Below are 24200 nucleotides of genomic sequence, written 5' to 3' on the forward strand. Positions count from 1 at the left end.
AGTTAGTAATAGAGTATCTGGTAGAGGATCTGGCCTAGTAAGTATTACCAGTACTACTCTTAGTTCTCGCCCTCTTTGTGATCAAATTCCCCGTCCTTCGCCCGGGGCAGTTTTTGACGTCATCTTCGGCTAAAATAGCATTGACAATTGCCATATTTTTGTTTTTTGTTTTTACCCTGTAGGCTATACTCTGACTTAGGGTATTTAGCCTGTTCTGCCTCTGGGGTTATCTTTATTTTTATATTCTAAGTAATGTATATCACAGAGATAGCCCTTCAACCTCCTATAGGTACTATTACTATAATCAAGTATAATTAGGAATATATAAATTCAGTTTTCTGATTTCTGTCACAGGATTCGACTATGTGATACCCGGACTTTCGAGGTCGATTCAGGGTCAAACCCCCCTTCGAGACGCCTGCGTATCGAGGCCTACCCAAACCCTAGTATATTTAAGATCCCACAAACATTCCGGATTCTTGATCTCTTCAAGAATTAGTCTATGTATCGACGACCAGTAAACCCTTCGTTATCCGTCCGATTCCTTGCCTAGTCACAGGTCTCTAGCCTGACAACTTAGCAACCATGACATCTTCGAAGGTGTCAAGGATCAGCTCATTTTTGTTCCATCCAATACTTTCTTCGGCTTTGATGGCTTGCCCGGAATTCAGAAGACTACATGTATCTTCTTCCAGTATAGGATTACGGGCCAGGTTCAATGTACATCAGCCAGAGAATATGCCCCCACGCCATTTGTTAAGCTTGCGGATCGCAGTGTGGAGTTTGAACACCCGGAAAACCCTACTGAATGGAGATATCACCCAGGCGCACCTCACCACAAATATACGATAAAGTGTAGCCGCGCCAAAATAGAACTTCCACTGATCCTAGGGTTCTCAAAACGGACAGGATGGTATATCCGCAACAAACGAACCACAGGTGCGTTTCTGGAGGAATTCGACCCCCCCTAGTCCGAAACGGATACGGCGCCAAATCAAACCGAATACACCGTCATTGGGGGTGTGGGGCCATACTGGAGCCAATCCCGTTCCCCCCTGTGGGTAGGCTATATTCGTATAGCCTAGTATGCTGAGGAGATCAATGTAGTCAAGCGGAATCAATATAATGTGGATTGAAATGATTGAATGATTGAAGATGCTCCGGGGACTGCTGTTCAAGGTCATCCCCGTGCCCTTACGGGGCCTTGGCGATCCGTATGGAACTGTCTGTCCGTACGGAGCGATACTTGGCGGTTGCCATGCTCGAGTCCATGATGAGTCGTACTTTTTCCTCCTGGCCCAGCAGATACGAGAACCCCCCACCGCCGAGAAACACCATGACCGCAGCCGGTAACCCCTGACGGCTTCACCATTCCAGCCCCAACTGTTGGGATTAGCTGTTAGCGGCGACTCAGGGACTGCGAAAGGCTCCAATGTAGTGCTACTGCAAGGATCCATGAGGTTTCGCCATGCGGACCCCACGCGGCAGGGTCCGCGCCGAGAGACTCCACACGGCGATGGACCCCACCAGATCTTTGCTGCTGCAAACCCAGATCCGTTGATGAGCATATCCTTTAATCCGAGCCCGGAACTGTGTTTTTTTTTTTTTTTTACCAGGTGTTGTGGCACGTAACACGGACTGTCACTTGGCATACTCAATTCGCTTGTGCGGTTGTGGCTTCGGTCTTATCCTGTCCTGATGGCGCCCTGAATGGGTATCTGACACGCCACCATGCTTGTGAATCCTGAGGAAATCCTTCAGACGGGTGTCGTGCAGGAAAGCCAGAATATTACGGGCGAAAAGCTTTACAATAGGCGCTAAAATCTCACAAATCACAGATACCAGTTCGATGCTCCCACTGGCCAAGACTGTCGAGCCGGATCCTGCCCTGGCCCCCAGCAGACCAGACACACACACGCACACACACACTCTCCCTCTCAATTCACATATTGGTCCACCACTCAGTCGGCACACAGCACCCATCTTGATCTGTCCGCCATCCCTCCACCAGACAAGGAGCACAAATGGTGCAAGAATACAATGACTTGGCTCCGCTCGTGTCAAAACTTTAGTCTATTGACGAATACGAGGCAAGGTGGCAACACTTGTGAAAGATATCACCGCGGGCAAATGAGAACCACCAGAGCCGATAAGAGAAAGGATTAATTATTGAAGAGGGGTAAATGGGGTTCCGACAAGGACATATTCTAAGTGAGGACTGCCCAATCGGACCCCTACGAGGTCCGTCGCCGTGGAGCCTGTCGTTGACACACGGACGCCTAATACCACCAGAACACTAGAATGCGTCCCTAGCGCACAGCCGATGCTCTCCTTAGCTACGAGCATGATACGACCCTCATGCGTGGCTAACGTTATATTTCTTGTAGCGTTGATCCGTTCATTTGCAAACTGCGAAGAAAAGGCTTATTTCTCCACGAGAAAAGTACGATTAAGGGTCCCAGTCTAACTTGCGCACATTATGTCGAGGCAACAGTCAGGCCTAGCCTGCGAGGAGTGTCGCAGGCGAAAAGCACGGTGTGATCGAATGCGTCCTCAGTGCGGTATCTGCGCGGAGACGGGCAGAACATGCACTGTAGTGAGCAAAAGATCTCCAAGGGGACCGAAAAAGGGTCAAATGAAGGAATTGAGGACCAGAGTTTGTATGCGAGGCCCATCTGGAAACTATTGGATGTTCACTGACTGAGAAAGCGATGCTTGAACAACGTTTGACCGGCGCAGAGAGTGTCCCCGAAGTAGACCTCCCGCTGGACTCTATCGAAGCAAGCCCCGAGCGAGATACGACAGAGGAGATGAGCTTATACGATGACATTCATCTAGGAATGAACATGGATACATGGAATATGCTGGATCTGACTCCTGGCGAGATATCCCAAGGCGAATGGCCATTTGGTTTGGATTATGGCAGCTGCAAAGATTGGCCAGGGCTGAAGAACAGAGACATTGTGTCTAATATGAGTCACATTAATCTCCCCATAGCGCCCCTCTCGACAACCCATATCGCAGTTTCGACATCTGTACACGATGGTGAGCTCGAGATGTCTGATCTCATGCGCGCAGATCTGTGAGTCCCACAATAATGACGAAACGAGGCAAACTTTGACACGTTTTTTAAATTAGGGATCTTTTATACTTCGAGCGAGTCCATTCTATCGCTCCGATGGTCCACAAACAACGATACTTTTCTTGGACAGGAGACGAGAATGTCTCACCCGCCCGCTCTTGCTTGCGCTCGGCAATGAGGACTGTCGCTGCCGCAATGTCGTCTCAATTCTGCACGTTTGCGGACTCACTTTACTCTCAGACGCGTCGTATGCTGGAGGCGCAAAGTGCGGGCGATACTGGATTACCATGGATGACTCGAACCAGAGACCCACAGGGTCGAATCGAGCACGAGCGCATCCAAGCCTGGCTTCTGCTTGCCCATTATGAATTTCTCCGGAAGCCAGAGCACCAGGCCCACCTCACAGCTGAACGCACCTTTCGGCTTTTGCAGTTGTCTCGTCTAATAGAGCTAGACTTTCACGATGGCAATGCCCCGACTAGTGGACACTCGACTTCATCTTCCTCCACATCATCCCCCGCTTCCCAGACGCTGCTGGATGAAGCCTGGGTGGAAACCGAAGAAAAGCGACGGACACTCTGGGCGGCCTTTGTGCTAGACCGGCTAGCAAGTATGCTAAACGACCGTCCGGTCATGCTGCATGAAGAGATAGTACGTGCACCCGTTGACCGACAAGGTATACTTCTATGCTGACTGCTTAATGTAGATCTGCACGCGTTTGCCAATGCCTGAACAAGATTTCCAAACTGGCAACCAACCTACACATATGGGATTCCTCCTCGAAACCATGAACAACACCGACAGCTGCGCATCCCTCCCTTCATTCTCAAAATGTGTCGTTTTGGCAAACCTCTTCGGTAGATGCGTTGCGCACCGTCGCCTTACCCAGTCGAGTTTTATTTCCCCCTCCGATACCGAGTCGCAAGACTTCTGGATCCGACACGAATCCCTCGCCGCGCTGGCAGCCGTGGTCACAAACGAGAAGCAGATATCTCCGGATGTCAATTCTTGCACGCCTTCTATACCTAGATGTGACCCTATGGCTGCATTAAATCGGATTCTAACATCTAGTGCATATGTGTCATTGAGTGAAACGGCCGAATCCAAGCCAGGGAAAACGATGGAGGACCACATGCAGGCCTTGAAGTACAAACAACTTGCAAACCAAGTCGTGCTCGATGCGGTGTCTATCATTCAAAACGCACCTCGGATTGCTTTCCTGAAGGTAGTCAAACGTGTCGAATGATGAAGTACGACAGACACTTTTACTGACAATGCGGTAGATGCACCCCTTCCTGCCAAATGCAATTTCACTGCTTGTTATGTTTCTAAGTGCAACAACGCCTCAATTGCCCAGCACAGATAAAAAAGAGCAACCCGGCGTCAACAGCTTACTCATAGCCCTGGGATATCTCAGCGATGTCAACAATCTGGCTCGGGAGATATTGTGCAAACTGCAAGCTGGCGTTGCGCCGACCACGCCTCCGACACTAGAAATCGCGCAGCCGCAATGGACTATATAGAGTGGTGGACCTCGAAGAGAAGACTGCAAGTTCAATATGATTATTCACATCGCATCCGAACATGTAGGGATCGGAAATAGGACTTAAACCCGTTTATTCTGAGATCCTACAAGAGATGACATGACTGTTGATGTTGCCCATGCAGTGTTTGAAAAATTCTGAATGTTGTGATATGATTGATATACTATTATTCATAAATATATCCGTAGGACATTTGAGTGATCATGGGAAATTTAAACCAGACGTTTCTCGAGCATCTGCAACGTATCTGTGACCATAGCATCGATATCATAATCCCACAGCTTGTGACTTCGGGCGATGATATCCTGACCAACTTCTTCCACATCCGTCCGATATTCACGATCCTTCCAGGTGAAAAGCTCCGCAGTGCGTCTACTGCTCTGAACCAGCCACTGTGATCGCTCATAGCGCACCTCGCTGTACACCGCGAGTGCCTCCGAAATAACAAAGTCATCGAAGCTGGATCTTCTCGACAACACAGCCAGGACCTCCGCCAGAACCAGAGCATCCTCCATTCCGATGCCGGCGCCACCACCGTGGTTTGGCGTAGATGCATGAGCCGAGTCGCCAGCCAGACACACACAGCTCCGAGCGTACGTTGGCACAGGTGCGTCCAACATGTCGAACACGGCCCACTTATCGATTTTTTCCGGTAGCAGAGACACGAGGGCGCGGACCGTGGGGCCAAAATCCGTATATGCGTCAGTTGCTTCATCGAGAGTCGCCGGAAGGACATACCGCTTGCTGTCACTGTCTGCTTTGAACTCGGGCCATTCATTCTTATCGAGAACAAATGCCTCAATGTGCATCGCGTTGACCCCAGCAAGCGGCACGGTTAGGACAAATGCGCCCGGGCCGGTATGCATGAGTACACTGGCAGACTTTTCTGGACCCAGAGCAGTGATGGCTTTCTCTAGGGGTACCATCCCTCGAAATCCCAGCTGGTGCGAATATTGGGCGCGTGGGCTGGATGGTCCCGTTCCGAACATGGATCCGCGTACGCGAGAGCGGATGCCATCGCAACCGATCACTAGATGAGAATCCCGGGGTCAGCATATTGTTTTCTCTCTATGGCGAGCGAACAAGCATAACGACGACATACCAACATCTGCTTCCACTCTTTCACCATCTTGGAATGTCAGAATGGCCCTCCCCGAGTTATCGTCCGTTTCCACCGATTCCAACCATTTCCCAAACCGAACATTCTCCTCGGGAATATGTTGAACAACCTGATCCACAAAATCGCATCGTCGACAGGCCTTGTAGCCTTCTTCCACATGAAGCTCGAACAAAAAGTCCTCGACAGATGACTGTGGGTCTTCGCCTCGCTCGCCGAATCCGTCTACGAAGCTGAAAGTGCCACCCGAGGCGTGCGTCGCCACATTCGTGAAGCTTTGGAGCACGCGAGGGTCTAGTGCCTCCATCGCGCGCTCCGCATTTGGGGTAAAAATAATACCGACCCCAAGCTCTTCGAATTTCTCTGCGCGCTCGTAGATTGTGAAATTCACGTTACGCTTTAGCAGTCCGACAGCAAGCGCAAGGCCGGTTGTGCCACCACCAACGATGGCCACTTCGAGGGACTTCTTGTCTGGTCGAGTCATGACGGGAGATGAAAGAGGGAATTGTCAAACAATAGCTGTAAAACAATGAACCAAAAAAAACTAAAAACTAAACAGGCCGAGAACAAAGAAATCCAACCTGGGGAGTTCCCGCTCTGGACAGTGGACTTTGCCCATCCAACCTACACCTAGATGTATCTAAGCAATACGCAATAGCCACGGAGTTTCTTTAACAGGAGTGGCATGTTTTGAAGGTCTCGAATGCTCAGCCATCGGAGTTTCGGAAAAAAAAATAGACAGAGTAGATGCAAGCTGGCCTGAGCGACGGACTCCGGAGTTTACGACGCTACAGTCGCAGGACTTTCGACCCAGTGGGGGCCAAATGGCGCAAACTGGAAACCTTGTGGAATTATCGTTACTTTCAAGCAGTTCCGAATGGATGTGAATTTGCGAGGTGTCCTTATGGTACGATTTGCCTTTTCGACCCGTGCACTTGGTCTGAGGAACATGGGCTGGTCCAGACTCGCTACGATGCTGAACCTGCCCTAGCTAGATAGTCATATTTGTAAATTCCACACCATTGATGTAACTTCAGGTCTTGGAAGTAGGTCAGCAAATTGACAATGTCGTTGTTTTTGACTCTATCTGTGATTTAGTAGACTAGTAGTCTATTGAGTAATAACCTTCCAGTCCCTGCCCTTGGTCACCAACCCAGTCTTCTGCCCAGTAACCTACCTAAGGTACAGAAATGTCCCTGGTCAGTACCTTACCTAGTGAGGAGGGGAACGCTCGAAGGCAGTGAGTGCACTCGATGGTACACGGGTCGATCTGACTGATGCAAAACCAACACCCAAAGCCTATAGCATGTGAAAATAGTGAGGGCCTACGTAAAGGTAGGCCGGAGGTGTAAGAAGGCGTCTTTCTAGAGTATCTGGCGGGGAGCGATATGTGGGGGGGGGGTCTCCACACTACACTACTAGTAGGTACTAACCAGGCGTGAACCATCTGGCAAAGAACTATTTATTTGCATTGCACCCGAGTATTTGTTCTGCCTCTTTGCGAAATTTGCGACGCCTCGTAGGACGAAAGTTTATCAGGTTGAGGTAAATGAAATATACGTGGACCATAAAAACTCGAACAAAAGAGTCCAATTCAGCAAAATGAAACATAATATTTGCAAATTTCATATTCAGAAACTAAGATTGTAAGAGCAAGATCTAGGCAGGAATCAAGGAACAAGACAGGAAAACATTGCAATCATCGCAAAAATCCACTTTCCTTCCAGACTTGGAAGTACTTCTTCACCACTTCATCATGAATCGGCTGAACAGCTCTCAATGTCGCCGAGTGTTCCAAAGTATTGTCGGTAGACATAGTCACTCCACCGCACGACATGTGCTCGAACTTGTGCTGGAAGAACTCGATCGCTTTCTCTGCGGGATTGTCCCATGGGTTTTCCCCAGGGTAAGCCTGCACACGCCTGAGCCACTCATCGATGGCGACCACATTTTTCTGAGGAACATCAAGAGCATCAGCCAGAACAGGAATCAGGTCCGCCCATTGCCTGAGGACAGGATTGTCGATGTGGTAGATGGGATGGCAGTCTGGTGCATCACGCAGGAGTAGATCGGCAAGAGTTGCACAGGCTTGTTCAAGAGGCAGCCAGGACAAGACGCCGTCCACATCAGGAAGGCTTCGCAGGGTTTGGGCTGACTTGAACAGGAACCCAAGAACTTCCATGTGGTTCCAGTAGCCTGTTTTCATAGATCCAGACAGCTGGCCCAATCTCACGGTCATGGCGCGGAACCGGTCAGGATTCTTTCCCAGTGTCTCGAGCAGGATCCGCTCACAGATAACTTTAGCTCCACCATATCCGTTTGGAAGAGCGCTGTCGATATCTAGCTGTCTCTCGGGTACTTGAGTCTGACCAGGGTGGGTAGATGGATACTTTCCGACCGCGGAGAGAGACGAAATGAACTGGAACGTGAATTTGAAGTCCGTACTCTTGCGACGGGCTGAGGCACCAGCTGCCAGATCGACAAGGTTGCGCATTATGGCGAACTGGGGCTCATTTTGCTTAAGAGAAAGCATACCGTTCACAGGAAAAGCATTGTGAATAATGTGCGTGACGTGGGAGAGCAGCTCATCGTATTGATCTCGCTCAAGACCAAGCTGTGGCTTCGACGAGTCCGTTTCGATGACCTTGATTTTGGCTAGCGTTGCAGGATCCAGAACAATAGACTTAGACTCGAGAGACTGCAGCTGTCGGCGTAAAGGATTACGGTCAGCGGAGTCCTTGAACCTTCCTTTACCCAGGCTAGGCCGGTTGAGGCAGTAAACGGTGTCGATTGAATCAAGACCAGCAAGATGTGAGATGATATGGCTTCCCAGACTGCCGGTTGCTCCTGTGACCAGAACGCAGTTGGCAGAGCCGCTAGACTCTGGTTGCCCGGAGTAATCTGGTATAGAAAAGCCTGCCACCGTGCGTTGCACATAATCGTCTGCGGTCTGCTTCTTAGCCCTCAGTTCCTCACTCGAGAGCGTATCGTGGTCATCATGACGACCCGGTAAATTCTTCAGGGCTGGAGCCAAACGATCGATGTCCTTCTCGATATCGCCAGCTAGCGCCAGCAGCACCCTTTGTACACGGACCTCAGGCAATTTGCCGTCAGTCCATTCAACATGCTTGTATCCGGCACTGAGGAGGTCTCTCTGCCATCGCTGTTCATCGACCACGGCATGTGTCCGACCGTCATCAAACAGCCACCAGCCCTCTAGAGTGCCCCAGACGACATCTACCCAATGGAGTGTGCTGTTCATCTCGAGCAACATGAGGAATCCGTCGGGACGAAGGAACTTGCGAATGCTCTGTGCTGATACTTGTAGCGAATGGGTGGCATGCACAGCGTTGCTGGCGATAACAATGTGTTGTGACCCTGTCAGTTGTGGGTCGGAAGGAGGTTGCTCGATGTCATGGACAGCAAACTTCATGAACGGGTATTGCTTAAACTTCTTCTTGGCCTGAGCAACGAGGGATGGCGAAAGATCGGTAAAGGTGTATTCTATAGGGATTCCCAGCTTTGCTAGGGCCGGAACAAGCACCTTTGTAGTTCCACCAGTTCCAGCGCCCATCTCCAGGACCTTGAGGGGCTCCTGGCTATTGGCGGAGAGTCGCAATTTCGAGGAGAGTTGCGAAAGGAATTCAGCCATCATCTGGAAGTACAGCCTGTTGAATGGCAATTCTCCGTAAAAGGCGGCGACGAGCTCGCGATTCTTCGAATCTCCAAAAATCAACTGCGCACCGTCGGCCTTGCCTGAAAGGACATCCGCCATGTGCGAACCAACATTGTATGTCAGTTGATGGGATGATCCGTCTTCTGGATGATAACGCATCAAATCATCCAGGATTGCTTCGGCTGTCAGCGTAGGAAGCGGTATGGCCGTCCGCGTTATAATGCCTTCATTCTGATCGATGATTCGTGCCTCTTCCAACATCTTGTAGAGGTACTCGTGGAATCGATGGTGACGAGAGACAAACGGAACAGGGTGAAGCACGTCGCCAGGTTTTGCTGCTTCCAGGTCACAGCCAAGCTGCTTGAACGCCTTGCTCGTAAGCACCAAGCATAATCTGGTTTGCTTTTGAGAAACGCCACCGAGATAGCCAGCGCACTTCCAATCTTTCAAGTAATCGTCGGTCTTCCCCTTCGTTTCTCGGAAAGCCTCCAAAATGGTTGATGATGGCAGCTGTAGGCCCTTGTCCAGATAAGCCGGCTCCATAGCGAGATCGACGAAGTCATCCATTGAATTGGGGGTAGACGGCATTGCTTCGTTGCTAGACGCGGGAGACTTTCGCAGAGCAGAGTCAGATGTCTCCGAAACATCATCTGCATTATCAAGACCCAGAGTAGATTGAAGGAAGCTGAGAATTCCCGGAACATCGAAGATACTCATGAGTTCCGACTGTTCCAAGGTGCATTGGAAGGTCTTCTCAACTTCGCGGGCCATCTCCATTCCCATCAGAGAGTCGATTCCAATGTCAGCAAGCGAGTCGGTCTGACTGATTTCGTCCTCTTCGAGTCCGGAAATATCAGCGAGAACAGGGAGAAGCTTCATCCACAGATCTCCCTTGACGTTTCTTTTCGGTGCGTCGACACGTGTGGATGGCTCTGTTTTAGATTGAGTGAAAGGGCCTACGATTTCATTGTGAACAGATGCCAGGTTCTCAATGTTCGTATTTTGCGCGATATGCAATGGGCGATTAATTCCAATTGGGAAATCTGGAGCGAAAGAAGACAGGCTTATTGTATTTCTGTCGGACCAGTTAGCTTGGAAAGGCTTGCACGGGTTAGCAAGAAATGTATCATATATATACTGACCTGGACTCTGGTGTGTATCTTATTCCCAAGAAGATTTCCTCGAGGGAACCAGTTGCAGAATCAAAGACAAATATATCCGAAATAAACGCATCGCCATCGATCTGCTTATGTTGGGCGAGCACATGCCATTCGCTTGTCTGATCGTTTCGTGGGCTGTTGGAGAGCTCCTGGAGAATGCTTGGAGATTTCATCCACTGCTCGATTCCGCTGGCAACGTAAACAGTGTCATGAACGTCGCGTCGATTGGGAGACATGAAATTTGCCCAAATGTTACCAACTTGGGCAAAGGTCTCACTCAAGGCAAAGTCCGGCGTAGAGGTATCAGATCGGCGACGAATGACTTTACCTGCAGACTCATAAGATCGTCCGACTAGCTTCTGAAGACCCCGGAACTTCTCGCCATACTCGATGACATTAGAGAAGATTTTGTAGATGCTGCGGCCCTGGATGACTTCATCCGCATCGTCATTGCATTCAAGGGCCCGTAGACAACGATCATGTGTCACGAGACGTTCCAATCGATTGAATTCCAGGGTTGAGTTGCCATCAGTGGGCTGGAAATATATTTGTCCGACAATATGAATAGCCACCTCACTGCCTTTGATCAAGCTGGTGAATTTGAAGTTCCATCCTTCAAGATCGCCGCCGAGGCGTTCGAAGTCAAGGAATAAAACCTTGGACGGATCTGCAACGATAGGAGTATAGTTGGAAATGTTCAAAATCTCAGGTCGCAAGCTCCTGGCTTTGGCGGTAAGCTCCGGATGGATGCTCGATATGGCCTGCGTGGCAATGTCGATTGCAAATGTGGTTGGGCAAGCTTGGCCAGCTTGGGCCATGGTATACCCGGAGACAAAATTGACGTACTGTTCGACGCCAGTATTGATGCGGAATCGACATTGCTGCTTGCTCTTGTCCCCGTACCCAAAGAAGGTGTAAAGACCCATCGGGGGAGTATTGTTGTCAGCACTGAGCCTCTCAGATTGCGACGCTTGAATTATGACAGGCTTTGGAGGAACCTTGAACTCAAGCCAGTGCCGCTGCTTCTCAAATTGATATGGAGGAAGAATGATGGGCGCATAGTCATACGTTTGCGCATACGAGTGTGGCCAGAAGGAAACGCGCACTCCAGCATGCCATAGATTCATAGTGACATCAGAGAGGTGTTGTAAGCCCTGAGTTGTGCCAGTCAAATTCACTGATTGGAATACTGAGGCTTTGGGGGAGCCCAGGGCTTTGCTTGCCATTGTTGTTATGGTAGAGTTCGAACCGGCCTCGAGCCAGACGGCTTCCGGGTGCTGACTAGCGAGTCTCTGGACCGCGTGGTTAAAAAAGACAGGCTGTCTCATATGCTCAGCAACATACGAGCCCGAGAGCCGGCGATCCTGTCGCTCAGACTCAGCCAGTTCCAGTGGGATCTTGGGTTGCCCGAAACTAAGTTTGCGGCCCAGTGCCTCCAGGCCCGGCTTCAACTTCTCGACAAGTGTGGAATGGAAAGCATTGGTCACATCCAACCTCTTGTGCTTAATGCTTGCCCCGTCGCTCGTGATTGTCTTCTGTACAGCATCAATAGCAGCGGTTGACCCGGCAAGGGTGAAGCTTCTCGGGCCGTTGAAACAGGCGATAGTCGCAGCCTCATCTCCAGTGAGGTGTATCTTTGAAGACGCAAGTAGGGCATCTACCTCTTTCGGATCAGCCTCCATAGCCATCATAGATCCCTTGTCAGGGCCCCATGCATCACGGATGATAATCGACCTGCCGTGAACCATTCTCAAAGCGTCTTCCAGGCTGAGTACACCCGAAACGCACAGCGCAGTGAGCTCACCAAATGAGTGACCCAGTACTGCAGCAGGCTGAGTTCCGCTGTCAATCCAACTCATGGCAGATGAATATTGCATCGAGAACAGCAGTGGCTGTAGCACGGAGGGATCCTGAATAGCCTCGCGCTCGAAGATACCAGGGTAGATACTACTTGCACCTATCGCCTTGCAAACGCTGTCGCAACGGTCCAGATGCAAACGCAGAATTGTGGATTTCTCAAACAAGCCACGATCAAGTCCAACAAATTTGGAGACCTGTCCTCCAAAGCAAAGGATGACCGGCCGTACAGCGGGTGTCTCAGCCGTCTCCGTGGAGAGCAGCTTTTGGTCGAATTGATCAATGGAATCCGCACTGAAAATGAGACTGCGCCCCAGGGACCAATTTGATTGCCGATTAATGTTGAAAGCCAGATTTTCAATACCACGACGATCGCCAGAAATTGCTTTGGTTTTCATGAATTGGCGCAGTTTTTCAGCATAAGCTCGAACAGCTTTATCATCGAGGCCGGACAGATAGATCGGACATCTAAAGGTGGAAGTCGATGAGGTCAGAGTTTGAATCTGCAACGAATCCTCTTGAGGGCCCGAGCTAAGTTTAGGCGCCTGCTTTATGACCATCGAGGCATTGGATCCGGCAGCACCGTAATTGTTGATCAGCGCCACCTTTACATTGTCATCCCAAGAAGTAGCTGAGGTTGTGATGCTCATGTTGTCAGCTGGCGACGCATTAACTGAAGGACTGATGGTGGTGAAGCTGGCCTGTGGAGGGATGCGACCTTCCTGCATCATCAACAGCATTTTAATAAGAGCCACAACTCCAGAAGCACCCTCGGTGTGACCAATGAGGCCTTTGACGGAGCCGATCTGCAAAGGTCGAAGTCCTGCACGAGCAACACCACCAAATATTTGGCGGATGCTGTCATATTCAGCTGGGTCACCCACGGGAGTCCCTGTTCCATGTGCCTCGATTACCGAGACGTCTTGGATTCTCAACCCTGCTTTGTTGACAACGGTTTGGAACACATTTGTCAGCGACGATGGATTTGGAACGAAGATTGGCGTGTTGTTGTGGTTCTGGTTGATAGCGGTTGCCGAGATAACCCCCAGAACTTGGTCGCCATCAGCGATAGCATGTGTCAATTTCTTGAGGAAAACAGCGCCGATGGCTTCACCCCGACAGTATCCATCGGCCTTTGCGTCAAATGGCTTGCACTGCCCTGTAGCACTAAGGAAGGTCCCGGCTGCCAGGTTTTGGAAGAACATCGGGGTGCTATAGAAATTGGTTCCTCCAGCCAGTGCTGCTGAGCAGTCGCCGCTGAGAATGGCGCGACATGCCAAGTCAATAGCGACAGTTGACGCCGAACAAGCTGTGTCGATCATCATTCCTGGGCCAGTCCAACCAAAGTAGTGACTGACCTTCCCAGAAATATAGCTTCGTAGAGCACCAGTCGCTGAGAAGGCAGTAGGGTTGGTATGGGAAATATTGTTTTCGTAATCGTTGGCGACACAACCGATATAGCAGCCAATCCGACGGTCTGCACCGGGTCGGTGATAGTAGCCAGACTGGGCGACAGCTTGATAAGCAGTTTGAAGGATGAGCCTTTGCTGGGGGTCCATATGAAGCGCCTCACGAGGTGACTTCTTGAAAAACTTGTAGTCAAACGCATCGTAATCGTCAATGAAATTCCCATACCACTTCCTCTGCTCATCATCATCAGGACGAAAGATGGTTTTCATGGCGAATCGGTCGTTGGGAATGAGGTCCTTGTGTTGCGATTTCCCTTCGAGCAAAATCTTCCAGTATTGTTCGAGATCTTGAGCACCCGCAACATGACAGGACATGCCAATAACAGCGATGTCATTTTCTGCGACACCGGGCGGCAGACTCGGAGTTGCCGCACTTTGGGTGGCACCCTCGAAGTCGAAGTGTGTAACTTGGCTGTTCAGCCTTCGAAGAAGAGTTGGAGGTATGCATCGCTCAGGGCCAAATTCAACGACTCTTGAGTTTCTGTCCTGCAAAGACCCGGAGACAGCTGCGCGAAAACTTTTAATCCAGTTAAACTGTTCCACAAGGAAGGCACGCGAGGCTGATTCCAGCATGCTTTCTGTGCCAGTCATGACGCTTGCCGAGTTCACACGGGTAGGCAAGATGAGACAAGAAGCATCGGGTAGCTGAAAGAGGGGTTTCTTCCTGCAGAACGCGAAAAAGGCTTCAAGGTCCTTTTCGTATAGCTCACCTGCATGGAAGCGTCCATGGAACTCGGTTTCATTTGCAGTGATACCGGTAGTTTGAAGATGACTTTTCAGTGCCGAAGCAGTACGAGCGGAGGTTGTCACGGTTGCTCGGTTGTCATCGTAAAGGACCGAGATATAAGCCTTTTGCATTGATTTGTCAGATGCATCTCCTTTTTTATATCAATGTAGCCGCAGCAAGGGAGTGAACTTACGTCGGGGAACTTGTCCAGCACTTTCTGTAGGTCTGCCAGCGACTGGCCTCCTCTCCAAAAGGCAATCAATGAAATTGATGGTCCGGTAGGATCGGACAAGTCTTGCGCATCGGAGAGAGCTCCTAATACAAAGACTGTGCGGAGTACTGCCGCGGCATTGTGACGAAACTGAGCCCAAGAGGAGCTGGAAGATACTACGAGGGCGCTGAATATGCCCAGGCAGCACCCGACGGTTTCTGTCTGCGCACGAGGAGGCGCGTGGAATGCTTGTCCGGATCCAGAAGGTGTCGATTGGGATGAGAACTTTGCATGCTGTAGATATTCCAAGAGTTGTGCAATGATGACAAGAGGGCCGAGGATGGCATTGGGAAGCCCGGATACCGTGGATTGCGAGCTGATCGAACCAGTCTGAAGCCAGTCCACGAGTCTGCGAGCATGGGTGTCGCCAGCGGTTTGTTTCAACTTAGGAATTGATTCGGAGAGAATATTCCAGCCACTTTCGATATCTTCGATCGCGTTGACAGCCCAATGGCTTGCAGGATCGTCTTTGATGAATGCCAGGATGCGTCCGAAGTAGAGTTCATCCAGTGTCATGGCACCAGGCCCAAACAACAGGAGAGTCCTGGCAGATGACACAGCCATAGTTAATCTGGCTCTGATGCGAGTTCACCGGGGTAAACAATCTGTGTGGCAAAGTTGAGTACCACTGGTAGCACCTTGAAATGGAGACCCTTGCCAGGTGAAAGCGCATGGCATGGCCACCTTTTACAACTTCCCACGGGATTTCCCGGAGAAACCACCTCGTAACTTGCCATTTCCATAGCACAGCCCGCCGGTCTCTGTGGCTTTGTTAGAGGGAGGGTGCGCGGTTTCCGCAAGGTGAGCTGGCGGACTTGTGAGAAAGCGCGGAGTTCTTGATTCTCCCTTTCTCCGCGTCGCGCCGATTTACTCCGCCCGTCTCACTCCTAGCCTTCAACCGACTCCGATCGCGAATTACCTGCAAAGCTGCAATGTCTGACAGCAGCGAGGATGTAAATGAAGGCCGCCTGCGTCTCGGGTTCTATTCTGGGATCTCGTAAGTTCGGCGGTCGCTAAAAACCACCGACACAAACGCCTCGTCCTTCAACCCGCTTGTCTACACCTCAACGAGACACAATGGGAAGCATCGGCGACGAAGTTAGCAATGGCTGGACCAACGAGCCCATTGCTATTGTTGGCATGAGCTCCAAATTCTCGGGAGATGCCACCAACACCGATAAGCTGTGGCAAATGTTGCTCGAGGGCCGAAGTGGCTGGTCACCCTTTCCCGAGTCGAGATTCCATCCAGACGGCGTTTTCAACCCAAACAATGAACGGCTAAATACGGTGAGCCGACGACGCTTCCGAATGGAACATGAAATGGGCTTTACTAATGGCTAACTCTAGACACACGTCAAAGGTGCGCATTTCCTACAGGAAGATGTTGGAATGTTTGATGCGGCCTTTTTTGGCTACTCGGGAGAGACAGCAGCGGTAATTACCAAGTGGCAGAGCCCGTGATATCTGACCATGTATTGACCCTCCCTCAGTCCATGGATCCGCAGTACCGCCTGCAGCTGGAGTCAGTTTACGAGGCCTTGGAAAATGGTGAGTGCTCTGTTGTTCTCCGTTTTCTCTCTTCGTTTTTCTTCCCGGTCTCTTGCAAAATCTAATCATTGAGAAAAATCAGCCGGTCTACCACTAGCCCAAATTGCAGGCTCAAATACTTCCGTATTCATGGGTTTATTTGTCCATGACTATAGAGACGGTCTACTCCGAGATGCCGATAATCTTCCTCGGTTGATGGCTACGGGAACAGGTGTCCCGATGATGTCCAATCGGGTCTCGCATTTTTTCGATTTGCGGGGGGCGAGCATGACTATAGAAACGGCCTGCTCCTCGGGTATGACAGCGATTCACCAGGCCGTCCAAAGTCTGCGAACTGGAGAGGCAGACATGTCAATAGTGGGTGGAGCCAACCTCACCCTCAACCCTGACATGTTCAAGGCGCTGGGGTCTGCAGGGTGAGTATACCTAGTTCCTGACCTTGAACAAATGTTTGCTCGGGTAGCACTAATTCTCGACCAGATTTCTATCTAGCGATGGCAAGTCGTATGCATTCGACTCACGCGCCAGCGGCTACGGTCGTGGGGAGGGTGTGGCTACTTTGGTAGTGAAAAGACTGAGCGATGCCCTGGCTTCAGGTGATCCAATAAGGGCCGTTATTCGTGAATCAATGCTCAATCAAGACGGGAAAACCGAAACCATCACATCCCCCAGCCTTCAAGCCCAAGAGGCTCTGGTGCGCGGTTGTTATCGCAAAGCAGGGCTGGACCCACGAGAAACACAGTATTTCGAAGCTCATGGTACCGGCACGCAGGCTGGGGATACCATCGAAGCGCGTGCTATCGCATCTGTTTTTTCTTCTAATCGGGAACCGCTGCTCATTGGGTCAATCAAGACGAACATCGGCCACACGGAAGCAGTAAGTGGACTAGGAAGTGTCATCAAGACAGCCCTTGCCATCGAGAAAGGGGTCATTCCGCCATCCATCAATTTCGAAAAGTCAAATCCCAAGCTATCTTTCGAAGATTGGAATCTGAAATTGGTTCGTGAATTGGAACAATGGCCATCGACTCCGGTCCGGCGCGCTTCTATCAATAACTTCGGATACGGAGGCAGTAATGCGCATATCATTCTTGAGGGCAGTGCCTCCTGGGCCTCGCATGGCTTTGATGCCAACAGACAGCAAAATGGATATACGAATGATGCCCTGAATGCATCCCAAAAGCGCGCCAAACTGGTGCAGCTCGACTCTCATACACAGCCTGACCTTGATTGTTCCAAGGTTTTAATCTTGAGTGGGAAAGATGAGCAAGCTTGCCAAAGGATGATTACAAACCTGTCAGAATTTCTGGAACAAGACAGCTTCAGGCATCAAAGCTTAGAAAGTTTCCTAGAGAGTCTTGTCTACACACTGGGTGAGCGCCGTACTCGATTTCCGTGGACAGCAGCCCATCCAGTTCGCGTCATGGGCGGCACTGAAGCGATCGTTCAAGCGCTCAAATCCCCGAAGTTTAAGCCGACGCGCAGTTCCCGTCGTCCCAGAATTGGCATGGTATTCACCGGTCAAGGTGCACAGTGGCATGCGATGGGGAGGGAGCTGGTTGACGCCTATCCTGTTTACAGAGCTTCGCTTGAAGAAGCCGAAAGATATCTGAAACAGTTTGGGGCCAATTGGTCCTTGATAGAGGAGTTGTCGCGCAATGTCGAGTCTTCCCGCATCAACGAAGTTGCGTTGAGCACACCAATTTGTGTTGCATTGCAGATTTCGCTCGTACATCTCCTACGGGACTGGGGCGTCGTACCAACCGCCGTCACAAGCCACTCGAGTGGAGAGATTGCAGCCGCGTATACCGTTGGGGCGCTAAGTTACCGGGCAGCTATGGCCTTCTCCTACTATCGTGCTGTTTTAGCTTCAGACAAGAGTCTCCAAGGACCTGTCAAGGGCGGCATGATTGCTGTTGGACTCGGACTAGAAGAAACGGAGTCATATCTGAGCATGCTAACATCGGGAGAGGCCGTCGTGGCGTGTGTTAACAGTCCATCGAGTATTACAGTTTCTGGGGACCTTTCAGCGGTGATCGAGTTGGAAGAACTCGCTACGGCAAAAGGAGTATTCGCCCGACGCCTCAAAGTGGACACTGCCTGGCATTCACATCATATGACTCCCATTGCAAATGTTTATTGCGAGGCACTTGACCGTATTCAAGCCGAAAACAAAGAATACGACATGTTGAAAGCTGTGACCTTCTCCTCTCCAGTGACTGGAGGCCGGATCACCCACGCCGACAAAATTGCACGCCCTGAGCACTGGGTTGAGAGCCTAGTGCGGCCTGTTCAGTTTACAGCCGCTTTCACTGACATGGTGTTGGGAGATACAGACCTGTCTGCCTCCAACGTCGATATCATCGTCGAGGTGGGGCCTCATACAGCTCTGGGAGGTCCCATTCAGCAGATCCTCGCCTTGCCCGAGTTCGATGGCATACAGCTTCCATACTTTGGAACTCTTGTCCGAAAAATGAGTGCCCGGGATAGCATGCAGTCGCTTGCTGCTAATCTTCTTCAGGAAGGCTACCCTGTTGATTTATCAAGTGTCAACTTTGCCTTTGGGCGGAACGAGCATGTCACCGTGCTCACAGATCTGCCATCCTACCCCTGGAATCACCAAACCCGACATTGGATTGAGCCAAGATTGAATAGGGCTCTTCGCGAGAGAGCGGAGCCTCCTCATGATCTTCTTGGATCACTTGTGGAGGGATCGAACCCGCTCACCCCATCATGGCGGCACGTCCTTCGCATATCTGAGTCCCCATGGACTAGGGACCACGCTATCCAGTCTAACGTTGTCTACCCAGCCGCGGGTTATGTATGCCTGGCAATCGAGGCAGTTCGAAAGCTCTTGGCCAGTGCCCAGGCAACCCAAGCGAAAGAAGTTTCCGGCTATATGCTACGAGACGTCGACTTCCTACAAGCTCTGATGATCCCAGATGGGGCAGATGGCATTGAGATCCAGACAACGATTCGCCCAGTCGACAAAAGAGATGTTGCCTCTCATGGGTGGCGTCATTTCGAAGTGTGGACTGTGACCATAGACAATAGATGGACTCAACACGCAAAGGGGTTGATATCCGTCGAATTTGAAGCTCCCTCTGGGAACTCCAGACCTGTCCTAGGAAATATCAAGGGGTACTCTCGACGCGTAATTTCCGCCGATTTGTTCATGAACCTCAGGTCCCTGGGAATAGCGCACGGTCCTATGTTTCAAAACTTCCAGAACATTGTTCAGTCCGGCTCGGAAATGCGCAGCCTCGCGACTATTTCCGTTGCAGACACGTCGCAGCCCAATGACCTCCCTCGTGACAATATTTTACACCCCGTCTTCCTGGACTCCATCATCACTGCCCCTTACTCTGCTCTTCCCGGAATCGCCGGCCGCGAGTTTGCCGCTAAGGTGCCGAGGTCTGTTGAGAAATTTTGGGTATCCAGCAAGATAAGCCACACCCCGGCGCATCTTTTCAAGGCCGAATCTTCGCTCATTCGAAATGACGATTCAGGGATGGCGGCAGATGTACTGGTTTCGGACCATGATACCGGAAACACTGTCCTTGAAATGAACGGGTTTACTTATCAATCACTGGGGCGAAACGTGTCACTTCAACAAAGTGATGCCTGGGAGAATGAGTGGTATAGCAAAACAATTTGGTCGCTCGACATTTCGTCCGCCTCTCCAGCAACAGTGTCATCGGTAAAGAAGCAATTGGCCTGCGAAACCGATCCTTTTAATGACTCTTCCACGCGGGAAATTTGGCGCGCGTGTGTCTATTTCTTTCAGGATGCGCTACTGGCATTGCACCCGCGCGAAGTTCAAAACATGCAACCTCGTCATGCTTCGTTTTATTCATGGATGAATGCAACAGTGCAGCGGGCTGCATCTGGAAAGTTATGCGCTGGCAGTGAGAAGTGGGTTTCAGCCCTGGATTCAGACAGGAAGCGCCAGATCTATCAGGCATCTCAGCACGGTGAGGCTGGCGAAATATGTCATCGTCTGGGTGCCCAATTGGTATCTATTCTGCGAGGCAAAACAACGCCAAACGAACTATTCCCGACGGACGACATCTTGATCCGCTTCTTGAGCGAGATACCAAAGGTAAAGCGGGTTGGATCGCAGCTCACGGGTATTTTGCGACATCTCGCCCATAAAAGCCCTCGTGCTCGTATCCTCGAAATTGGCGCAGGGACTGGTTTGATGACCAAATATGCCCTTGAAGCGTTGGGAACCAAGGACTCAGGTGGTCCACATGCCTCGCTGTATCACTTCACGGATATTTCGCAACGCTCCCTAGAGAAGGCGCGAGAAACATTTCTGTCATGGGGTGACCTGTTGTCTTTTGACGAACTCGACATCAATCATGATCTCCCAACACAAGACTTTTCAGATGCCACTTACGACATTGTCATTGCTTCTGACCTGAATCGGGGTACCAAATCCCTTCCTGATTCGCTTGACAGGATTCAGCGTCTCCTCAGGCCCGGTGGATCCCTCTTGCTGATAGAAGATATCAAAGATCAGATCGATGTGGAGTTCGTCAGCAAGTTGGTCTCTGATCAGCCGCTGACCGAGAAGCGCAAGGAACCAGAGGCTACAATGGCCATCAATGGGTTCTGGGATCATCATCTTCGGAGCGCTGGATTCACCGAACCCATTCTCGAGCTGCCTGACTGCGAGAGTGAAACCTGGAGCTCAATGATAATATTTTCAACCGTACCAATATCCTCATCCCAGAGGATAAATCCAAGCAACTTCATCCTCGTTACGAGCCATCAAAGTGGACCTCCCCCGGCATCATGGCTGGAGAGTCTCCAGGATTCGATTTCCATTTTCACGAACAGCTCAGAAAGAAACGAAGTGGTTGTTCATAATCTTGAATCTGTCGTCGCCAAACCCGAAATTCTCTCCGGCAAAATTACCATCTTCGTGGGCGAAATGAACGAGCCAATTCTTTATGACCTCGATTCAGCATCCCTAGAAGGGGTGCGTGCCATGAGTACCTCCTGTCAAGACCTACTCTGGGTAACTCGTGGTGGTGCTGTTGACTGTGAAAGGCCCGATTTGAGTCTTGCTCCTGGATTTGTTCGCTCTCTTCGCAGCGAATACGTTGGTCGCAAACTCCTGACAATTGATTTAGACCCCAAAGGACCACAGTGGTCCGAGGTCGGTGCGTCTTCAATCGCACGGGTACTTTGCGATGCTTTTAGCGATACCGGGAATGATCAATCCGCAGAGAAGGGCCCAGTGGAACTGGAATTTGCCGAGAGGGGTGGGGTGATCCTTATCCCTCGAATCTACCATGATGTGTTCAGAGATAGAATTCTTTCCTCTCGCGCTCTGAATGCCGACACGCGGGAGATGGTGGCTCTTGAACCGTTCTATCAGTCAGATCGGCGTCTTACCTTGCGACCCGATTCTCTGGCCTTCAGTGATGACGAGTCTGTCCTTGAAAATTCAGCAGTGCTTTCCTCGTCTTCAATTCAACTCGAACCCAGAGCCTTTGGAGCGTCCTTGCGCAGAGGAGAGAATTCTCTGACCAGTCTTGAATGCGCGGGAACTATCACCCAGATTGGCACCGATGCAGCCTCGCGAGGCTTCTCTGTTGGTGACCGTGTTCTATGTCTGTCAAATGGATCGTCATTTTCGAACCGGGTGGTAGTGGATTTCAGCTTTGCGATGCACGTCCCTGGCGACATGACCTTCCAAGAGGCAGCATCAATACCCGTGGCATTTATCACAGCATATTTTGCACTCGTGGAGATGGCACGGTTACAGAACACTCACTCTGTCCTGATTCATGACGCAGCCGGAGATATCGGACAAGCAGCCATCATGATTGCACAACACCTGGACGCAGATATATTCGCAACCGTCGATGGCCCCAGTGAGCGGAGCTTGGTCATGCTGAAGTATGGTATACCTGCCGACCACATATTCAGCTGTAAAGATGCATCATTTGGCCCTGCAACTCGCCGATCTACGAATGGCCGTGGAGTCGACGTTGTACTCAACTCGCTACCCGGACAGCTCCTTCATGAAAGCTTTAAACTTGTAGCACCCCTCGGCCATTTTATCGAAACCGGATGGCGAGATTCGGAGGAAAACAGCTTTCTGGAGATGCGACCTTTCTCTTATGGCATTTCCTTCGCGGCTGTTGACATTCACAGTCTGTTGAAGCATCGGTCCCCAGACGTTCACAGATGTTTGAATGAAGTGATGCAGCTCATCAAGGCCAAGGCAATCACACCAGTGCATCCTATTGATATATATCCTTTGGGGGAAATTTCGAAGTCGTCTCACCTTCAGAATGAACGCTATTTAGGCAAAGCTGTTTTCTCGGCTAGCCCGGGTGACGTGGTTCCGGTTTTGCCACGGACAGGGGCCGCAAATCTTTCTGGCGATGTCTCCTACTTGATCGTGGGTGGCAGCGGTGGCCTCGCACAATCGGTGGCGCACTGGCTGGTTTCCCGTGGAGCAAGGAATCTTATCCTCCTCTCACGCAGCGCTGCTAGAAGTGAAAAGACAGCGGCACTTGCTGATGAGCTTCGCGAAGCAGGATGCCACCGCGTCTTGCCTATCAGCTGTGATGTCGCCAACGAGGATGACCTAGACCGGGCCATCGATTTATGCGCTCAGGAGGGACTGCCAACCATCCGGGGTATTATCCATGCTGCTTTTGTTCTCAGGGTATGTCTAAACCATGCTGTCTCGATCCATGGCTTGGAGACTAATTATTTTCTGAATAGGACGCGTTCGTGGAGAAAATGAAACTGGAAGACTGGAAGGCTACGATCCAGAGCAAGGTTGCTGGCGCATGGAATCTTCACAATCAGTTCAACATACCAGGCGATGTCGACTTCTTTGTGCTCTTCTCTTCCATCAACGGAATCCTTGGCTATGCCAGTCAGTCGGCATACTCGGCTGCTGGTGCATACGAGGACGCCCTGGCACACTGGCGCGTCAAGCAGTGCTGTCTCCCTGCTGTTTCAATTGATCTCTCCGTTGTGAATGAGGTCGGCTATGTCGCGGAGGCTAGTTCATCCGAGACCCTTCGCAGATCCCTTCTCAAAGCCGGACGCAGGGTAATTGATGAGGATCACGTCTTATCCTCACTTGAATCGGCCATCATAAACCCTTATGATCCCCAATTTATTGTAGGTGGCATAAACTCAGGCCCTGGACGCCACTGGGACGCTGATGGTGATCTCGGTCGTGACATGCGTGTCTTGCCACTCAAGTATCGCCCACCCGTTTCCAGCGGACAGGAACAGGAGCAAAATGGCAACGACTCCCTGGCATCACAGATATCTGCATGCACATCCCGCGATGAAGCCACCCGAGTCGTGGGGAAAGCCATCGCGGAAATGCTTGCCGATATGTTCTTGGTTCCTGTTGAAGAAGTCGACCTGGGCCAGTCACCATCACAGCAGGGTGTCGATTCGCTTGTTGCTGTGGAAGTGCGGAATATGCTCTTTAGCCATGCTGCCGCCGAGCTGTCGATTTTCAATATCATGCAAAGTCCCAGTCTGAGCCTTTTGGCTGCAGATGTCGTGGACCGGAGCCCTCATGCCAAGTTCTCAACGGCATGAATGTTCTCCAATGTTGATGAGGGAATAGTGCTGCTCGAGAAATGAGAGATATTTGTTGCAATGTGTATGTTTTTTCTCACTTTGATCAAATTTTGTTATGATGATGGTTTGCCATTTACGCAGCTAGAGCATAGAAATTCCACCCTTGAATTCATA

General features: G+C 50.8%; 4 protein-coding genes across 4 annotated transcripts; 2 read left to right on the plus strand and 2 right to left on the minus strand.

The window, feature by feature from the left end:
- Window positions 1-2479: 2479 nt before the first annotated feature.
- Window positions 2480-4605, plus strand: N7481_009029 (uncharacterized protein; the record flags this gene model as incomplete). The annotated part of the gene is made up of 5 exons (XM_057268248.1): window positions 2480-2656; window positions 2706-3082; window positions 3139-3733; window positions 3789-4307; window positions 4366-4605. 5 exons carry the CDS (start codon window positions 2480-2482, stop codon window positions 4603-4605), a joined length of 1908 nt encoding a protein of 635 aa, XP_057118925.1.
- A 233-nt stretch (window positions 4606-4838) lies between these two features.
- On the minus strand, window positions 4839-6227 carry N7481_009030 (uncharacterized protein; the record flags this gene model as incomplete). Its single annotated transcript, XM_057268249.1, has 2 exons — window positions 4839-5656; window positions 5729-6227. The coding sequence occupies 2 exons, from the start codon at window positions 6225-6227 to the stop codon at window positions 4839-4841; spliced, it is 1317 nt and encodes a 438-aa protein (XP_057118926.1).
- A 1215-nt stretch (window positions 6228-7442) lies between these two features.
- On the minus strand, window positions 7443-15467 carry N7481_009031 (uncharacterized protein; the record flags this gene model as incomplete). Its single annotated transcript, XM_057268250.1, has 3 exons — window positions 7443-10494; window positions 10562-14754; window positions 14826-15467. 3 exons carry the CDS (start codon window positions 15465-15467, stop codon window positions 7443-7445), a joined length of 7887 nt encoding a protein of 2628 aa, XP_057118927.1.
- A 513-nt stretch (window positions 15468-15980) lies between these two features.
- N7481_009032 (type I polyketide synthase) lies at window positions 15981-24044 on the plus strand (the record flags this gene model as incomplete). Its single annotated transcript, XM_057268251.1, has 6 exons — window positions 15981-16190; window positions 16251-16337; window positions 16394-16451; window positions 16534-16867; window positions 16932-23142; window positions 23202-24044. The coding sequence occupies 6 exons, from the start codon at window positions 15981-15983 to the stop codon at window positions 24042-24044; spliced, it is 7743 nt and encodes a 2580-aa protein (XP_057118928.1).
- Window positions 24045-24200: the final 156 nt, after the last annotated feature.

Source organism: Penicillium waksmanii (genome assembly GCF_028829765.1).
Source record: "Penicillium waksmanii strain IBT 27052 chromosome Unknown utg000008l:1.0-5622682.0:1.0-5626561.0, whole genome shotgun sequence".
In the NCBI taxonomy this organism is placed as follows: Eukaryota; Fungi; Ascomycota; class Eurotiomycetes; order Eurotiales; family Aspergillaceae; genus Penicillium; species Penicillium waksmanii.